Source organism: Adiantum capillus-veneris, chromosome 11 (assembly GCF_014529385.1).
Source record: "Adiantum capillus-veneris isolate H3 chromosome 11, ASM1452938v2, whole genome shotgun sequence".
NCBI classification, from domain to species: domain Eukaryota; kingdom Viridiplantae; phylum Streptophyta; class Polypodiopsida; order Polypodiales; family Pteridaceae; genus Adiantum; species Adiantum capillus-veneris.
Genome location: NC_140941.1, coordinates 91,442,824 through 91,449,629, shown reverse-complemented (window position 1 = coordinate 91,449,629; position 6,806 = coordinate 91,442,824). Strand labels below are relative to the sequence as shown.

The 6,806-nt window shown below is 43.8% G+C and overlaps 1 protein-coding gene across 2 annotated transcripts; it reads right to left on the bottom strand.

Moving 5' to 3' along the window:
- Nucleotides 1–2,908: 2,908 nt before the first annotated feature.
- On the bottom strand, nt 2,909–6,514 carry LOC147447643 (cholesterol 22-monohydroxylase CYP90B52-like). Of its 2 annotated transcripts, none has more exons than XM_086523378.1 (9): nt 5,679–6,514; nt 4,807–5,128; nt 4,542–4,694; nt 4,157–4,414; nt 3,976–4,062; nt 3,820–3,898; nt 3,527–3,633; nt 3,296–3,417; nt 2,909–3,191 (listed from the first exon to the last, which is right to left on the bottom strand). In XM_086523378.1, exons 1-9 carry the CDS (start codon nt 5,921–5,923, stop codon nt 3,101–3,103), a joined length of 1,464 nt encoding a protein of 487 aa, XP_086379504.1. In that variant the 5' UTR covers nt 5,924–6,514; the 3' UTR covers nt 2,909–3,100. The 2 variants fall into 2 exon arrangements, with proteins under 2 accessions (XP_086379504.1, XP_086379505.1); XM_086523379.1 differs by having other exon boundaries at nt 4,807–5,132; nt 5,679–5,866.
- Nucleotides 6,515–6,806: the final 292 nt, after the last annotated feature.

Below are 6,806 nucleotides of genomic sequence, written 5' to 3'. Positions count from 1 at the left end.
GAGCTGAGTTGGTGTGTGATGATCGCTAACATTCGGTACATGCTTTCACATTCCAATCTATTCCAATTTCATATCAAACACATCATTTATTTTTTCACTTTTTTCTATGCCTAGCCTAGTCCATTCGTCACGGACACACAGATTCGCCGATTTAGGCAATGTGTAGATACTCATCTTGGTGCAGATCCGCCGATTGAGGCAGCACATTGATAAATAACAAATTCATGATTTTTAAGCAATATAAAATGCAGATACGCTGATTTAGGCAGCATTAGTGCAGATTCGTCGATTTAGGCAGCACGTCTTATTGGTGTAGATTCGCCGATTTAAGCAACACCGATCACAAAATCATGCTGCAGTGGCTGGCCACCACTGTAACTGGTATGATTTTGTTACCCGGTTATATAATGAAAGTGATTTGGATTTGGATTTATATTGTGAAATTGGTATTGGATTGGGATTTGGTATCTGGTGATTATTACAGCAGTGTTTATGTGATGAGACTTCACATTATGAGATTGATGATGAGTGTGACCAATGATATCATGCTTCATCGGGGTATGACATATACTGCTTATTCTAGTGGTATGGGACATTAGAATAGGTAGTATATGGATGACGGAAGGCAAAATCAATGTTGTTTAGTTTTATAGATTTTTTAAACTATTTGATACAGATTTCCAATCATTGTTTTTGACAAGTATTGTTTGCATATTTTTATCTTCGCAACTGAGGACATTTGCTATTCAATGAAGAGGTATGTTATGGAATTGATATTTATCCATTTATTGGAGCTGACAGGTGGCAAAAGCATTAGCAGATAATGGATTACGCAGAAGGATATTACATTTTATGTATATTTGATTATTCAAGTGCTCTTTATGAGCTTTGGCCATTTATGACTGGCTGGCCAGTTTGTACTCATTTTTGAGCATTTAAGAAATCTATAAACAAATACGTGCAAAAGAGAAATGCTCACTCTTGCACGGAGGGAGATTGCACCCAATGTCTTTGTATTCTTCTCCCCTCTCCTCTCTTCTCTCTCACCGTGCTGGCGTAGCACTCCACTCTAGGAGGTGCGCTTGCACGCACTCTCTTGCCCGCTACCGCTCTCTATCTTACTTTGTTTGTGTTGTGCTCGATTATGGATTTGCGCGAGTCGACAGGTACATAGATTTATTTGTTTATGTCTTGCTATGTGCTATTTCCAGTATTTTACAGGGCAGCCAGGCTTCGGACTGTAGCAGAAGATGAGAAGTTTGAGCGAGAAAATCAATGTGTCTCAGGTGGAGCTTTAAGAAGAGAGGAAAAAAACAAGCGGAGCATGTGCAAACAATCGGCCAAGTTGCAAACAACTATATGCATCTCCATAACTCCACTTGCAATCTTAGGCGACTGGTTGATCACTTCACACCTTCCCATTGGCTAGCATGCAAAAGGCAAGTTTGAGCAGCAAGGTATGTGGTGTTGTTGATATGCATGCACAATTAATAGTCATGATGTGAACAAAGTTCTAAAAGTAAATTTCAAAATGTGAAGCTAAAAAGACATAATAAAGAAGGCATCCTGCTATCTAAGATCTGCAATTTTGTAACCTATTAAATAGAAGGAACCAACTATTTGCATGTCAAAATCATAAACTCGCAACAATCATTAATAATCAGAGGTTCTATGGATGTCGAGTCTTTCCTTCATCTCCTACGGGTGGAAATGATTATCAATGGCCCTCGTGCATCACGGCAATTGCAATGCATCAAGCCGTCCATTTCAAAAATGTTATTTGAAACTTCAACCATGAGTGCGCGCATGGCCAAAATCAAACCCACGCAACCTAATTGAGAGGCACCAATGCACCCGTGAGCATCCGTTTTTTTCCAATAAAGCATTGACAGTTATATTAACAAAAGGGGGGAAGACAATATTACATCGATCACCCAGGTGAAACCTCAACACATGTCTAGGGAGACTCCCTTTTTACAAGTACCCAATGACCACTCAAACAGCATAACAAGTATTGTCTAAGCTAATGTGATCCCAACCGTTGTGAAATCGATTTGCATCCGTATTTATCGAAACTAACATTAGAATCTTGAGATTAGCTTTCTGACCCAACAATGCCGGTTGATATTGCCACATCCATCCCTTCCCTTGCACCCCACCATGTGGAACATACACAAGGGTGACCAAGTAGGATGTTGGTAATTACTTTTCGTTGCTAAGGTCTTTCTTCTGAAAGAATTCAAGCTTTTGACTTTCCAAATTCTACGACATGTATTTTTTTTACTTTATTATTTTCGTCATCAATGTGAGGAAGGGGAGACTATATCACACATTTGTATAGCTTTAAGGCCAGAGACGAGAACAAGTGGCAGAAACACCCTCCACAAGGAAGCGCTAATACCCTCAAGACGTGGGGGCGGAGGATCAAACCCACAACCAGGCCCTTCCAAGGCCATCATATTTTATGGGGCTTGCATGTATAAACTAACCCCAAGCAATATCACAAAATTATTTTCATTAAAAAAAAAAAATTGTCTTCCTAATAAGAGGTCCAAAGCCATACCTAGTGTAGTCATTTTCATACTCGTTATTTTCTACACCGTTAATAAACAGCAACACATACAAAACCTTATGTATACATTCTGTTTTTTGGGCGTTACAAGAGTTTACAATCAACTTAAGGGCCGAAGCTACTAGACAAACCTTTGAATCGATGCTATACAATGTTGACCCGTCTATGATTTGCGATAATTTCCTACATAAAGAGTTGATTGACCCATGCGTTTAAAAAATGTGGCCCTCAATAGTAATGATGTAAGGTGAGTTGGATAGAGAACATTCTTGCATACATACAGAGAGGAAACATACCAAAGCACTTTTGTGCCCATAGAAGCCTTTCTGACACCAATTCTATCGATCTATGCAGTTTGATATGATTGCAATGAAGCCGATACATGTGCGTTTTGAATGAAAATGTTTTTATTGTGGCGACAAGAAATGTGTTTTCGTACAACATTCTCCATGATGAGAATTACCGAATCGTCTTCTCGACGATCACATGCATATTTCTCGCATTTATCTAGAGCAAAATCTAAGAGTTTTATTGAATAGTCTCGAAAAGGGTTGAAAGTCCTCTCTTAAAGTGAATGTATGGAGAGTAGAGTATTTGGTCTTCTTCAATTTGCTTAAACCTGTACAAAATATGTATCCATTAGTACTCTCTCACTCTTGCTTAAACCTGCACAAATATGTATCCATTAGCACAACTCTTGTACTACAAAAAAATTCATAATACCTGTACTTGAGAACTAAGTGATGTAAGAAGATACAAATTTGAAGTTTTGCAAAGTCGTTTCCTGGACATAATCTGGGCCCTCCTCCAAATGGCATGAAGGTTCCTTCACTTAGGGATTTATCCTAAGTAGTAGCGAAAACACATTTAATTTTATTTCACCGAATATGCCTTCAAAAATGCAACAAACTCTCATGGGTTATATAAGGACAACAAGGATGGATGGATTCATACCTGCCATCTCCATGGATTGAACTGAAAAGGATCTGGAAATTTGGAGGTATCCAAGTGATTTAATGTGAAGTATGCCATCACTTTACATCCTTTGGGAATTCGTAAACCTATTGAATATGAAAGTCCCGTGAATTTGACAATTAATCCCTTCTGGGGTAAAGGGGCACATGTCCCAACCCTATTAATTTTAAACTGTCCTTAAGTTGGCCCCTTTCTCCTAAAGTAACCACGACTTTTGCCTGCTCCCATGTTTAATTTGATGACCTTGAGGAGCAAAGGAATAGTACACATACCATCGATATCCACATCTTCTACTGCATCTCGAAACACACCCGGGGCAATGTTTGTAATGCGTAGGATCTCTGAAACCACCTGCATGTAATGTAGTACAGAATCTCTCTCTCTCTCTCTCGCTCTCTTACAACAAGCATGAGTGAGTGAAATCATACATTGTTGGAGAATGTCATCGACTTATAATCATCCCATGCGAGGTCTTCACCCTCCTTCACCTGCTCTTCGATTCTAATGTGCTCCTTCTAGAGTGATCCAACACGAAGCAACAAGAAACAAAATTAACACAAAAAATTGCGACAAAATCTGTGCATATTCAGAGTGAAGCTGTACCCCCACCTTCAACATCTCCAAGACGTTGGCATTGTCTGATAGGTACTTCACAGCACATGTCATAGCCTTGGAGACTGTGTCGTGCCCTGCAAACAAAACACTCAAAATGGAATCTCTAGTCACCTCCCGCGTGACGAAGGCGTCGCTGCTTTCTTCCTCCAGCTTGATAAGAGCATCCATGAAATCTTGTGATAGTGGATTGCAGTGGGCTGCCTTCCTCTTGGATATCATGTCATCTATGATCTTCGCAATCTTTGTTCGTGCCTGCTTACAACATTCACAAAGTAGAAGTTACGTCAAAGAGTTGTGCCTGATCACTGCCAGATACGTGCATGCTTTCGTTAATTATGTGGCTCTCCTAATATTGAAAGGGGAGAAAGAAAAATTATACCCTCATGCTTTTGTGGTATGCCATGCCTGGAAAGTTGATGGGAATAGAGATCAGTCCCTTAATCAGCTCAAAGTAGAGCGTCTGAAGAATTTGGCACTCTGGGTCATGCTCGTTGAGTCCCAACAGCCTCTTTGCCGCCACCACATATGCCATCTGCACACCAAAAGCAGAAATCAATACACAAATCACAGGAGTCAAAGCTTCCGGTGTTTGGAACGTTTATGAGCTTCGACTGCAGGTTTGATGGTGCAGGAGGTATATTTACTTTCGCTAACTCGTCTTGCACACAGATTACTCTCCCATCCCATTGCTCGAGCGTTCTACTTATTGTCATGGAAATATCCTTGATGTACTCCTTGGTTCTTAAGCTTGAGGCGAATGAGCTGAGGAGGGCTCCCCTGACTTTCTTATGTAACTCCTTCGGGAGCGCCAGTACATTCTTCTCGCCCAGGATACTCACGAATGACCTCGGGTAGCTGCTTTTGAAAAGCTTATACTCGTGTTGGCATATGAAGTGATTTGTCTTGGGGTTGCAAGAAACAATGATGCGATCACCAAACAAATGCGATTGGAATAACTCCCCATACCTAGCTACAACATAAACAAACAAGTTATCAGAGAAGCGCCTGCCGCCACCCCACAGCCACACCCCCACACACACAAAGGTCACACGTGCAACAAAATGGCTCATGATAAGCCGCTTGTCGCGGCCAGAGGAACATAGTAATCGCGTGATCCAACTCTACATTGAAAATTGCAGGCATTCATTCAACGCTTCTCATCGCCCATTAACGTCGTGGTCGGCATTTCGCATGCATGATGGAAAAATGCAGCTTGCCAGCTACACACACTGCATGGCAGGAACTTATGGGCAGATTGCCAGCTGCGAATGAGGCCCTCTTTACTGTTCCAAAGCATGAGCTTGTGCATTACTACAATGGGAGTCCACCCCGCACTGCACCTAGCTCGTCATGTTGCTCATAAATCTGCATTAGTGGGAAGTATGATGGGAAAATATCGAAACCTTTCTATGTGCAATATGAATTCATGTACGGATATGTGTGTGGGTGTGGTGTGGTGTGTGAGAGCGAGAGAGAAGGATTATGCAGTGTGTTTAAGAAGGGAGATAATATTTACCTGCGGACGCGCCTCTGCATGAATGAGAGCGACTGGTTGGGCCTGGCATATTCCAGAGTCTCGCCGACTATGGGGAGCCAACCTTGCGAACCGGGAGGCAGCAGCTGATGCAGATGAGCACCCTTGCGGGATATATTACTCATGAGCAAAAGGAGACTATATATTGGGATCGTTAGCACAGCAAGCAGAAACGCCCAGCAAATGTTACTGCCTGTGAAGCTGCAGAGGAGTTGAAGCTGCGTCATTACGCTGGGGCTCCCCTTCCTCAGGAGATGCAAGTCTTGGTTTTATTTGTTGCTTCGACACCCGCGGCCCCGGAAAGAATCCGAAGGAGATGCTGCAAGGGGAGTGTCGAGCGGCAGGAATCCGCAGGATTGAAGCGTGGTTAATTTGGGGCAGTCAACTACAGCTATCCGCGCAGGTCGTCAACGCTCGGCAGAAGGCGGCGATGGAAACGGAGCACGTTTCGGTTGGCTTTCGGGAACGCTGGGCAGCACTGTGCACGCCGCCGTCATGCGGAGCGACCGGGGGGCGGGTTCGTAGCGCGGATATAAGGGAATGCTGGCTGTGTTGGGAACATGAAGCTGGAGAGGATTTCCGCAAGCAACAACCATAAGGTATGCTTGTTGTCAGGGGCGTAGCCCCGCATGTGAGGCTGAGAGAGAGAGGTGGTGCACGGCGAGGGCTGTTGTGCTGAGGTAGGCAGTGAAACAGCTGCGGGCGCCGTGTGGATGGGCTGAAGGGAAGGGGGAATTGCTGGCGCGAGGTGCAGCAGGAGGAAGAGTGTGCGCGGCGAGAGAAAATCGCTGCAGGCAGGCGTGGAGAGAGGGTGGAGGCAGTGCGCACACAGAGAGAGAGAGAGAGAGAGAGAGAGAGAGAGCACATCTAGCCGAGCGGCCAGTCTCCAGCTCAGAAACGATTCCTGCAGAATCTTCCACTGTGGGCGGCCAGCCTTTGACGAGCCTGTTTACTGAAAAGCTAAGCTTTGATTGGATAGGAAGGAGCCGTTGGCTATGGCTGGAAGAGGTGGGGTGTGGGCTACACCGGCCAGCCAGCCAGTTGGCGTCCAAAAAGGGCGTTGTACACGTAAGCTCACGCCCCTGTTAGATGTTGTTTGGTTGGTCGGCC

Excerpts from the sequence above, each read along its gene's own strand:
- LOC147447643 (XM_086523378.1), bottom strand. The coding sequence starts at position 5,923 with ATGACGCAGCTTCAACTCCTCTGCAGCTTCACAGGCAGTAACATTTGC. Across the intron at positions 5,129-5,678 it reads ATGCAGAGGCGCGTCCGCAG|GTATGGGGAGTTATTCCAAT; the intron begins GTAAATATTATC and ends TGTTGTAGCTAG. Across the intron at positions 3,899-3,975 it reads CGATGACATTCTCCAACAAT|GTGGTTTCAGAGATCCTACG; the intron begins GTATGATTTCAC and ends CATTACATGCAG.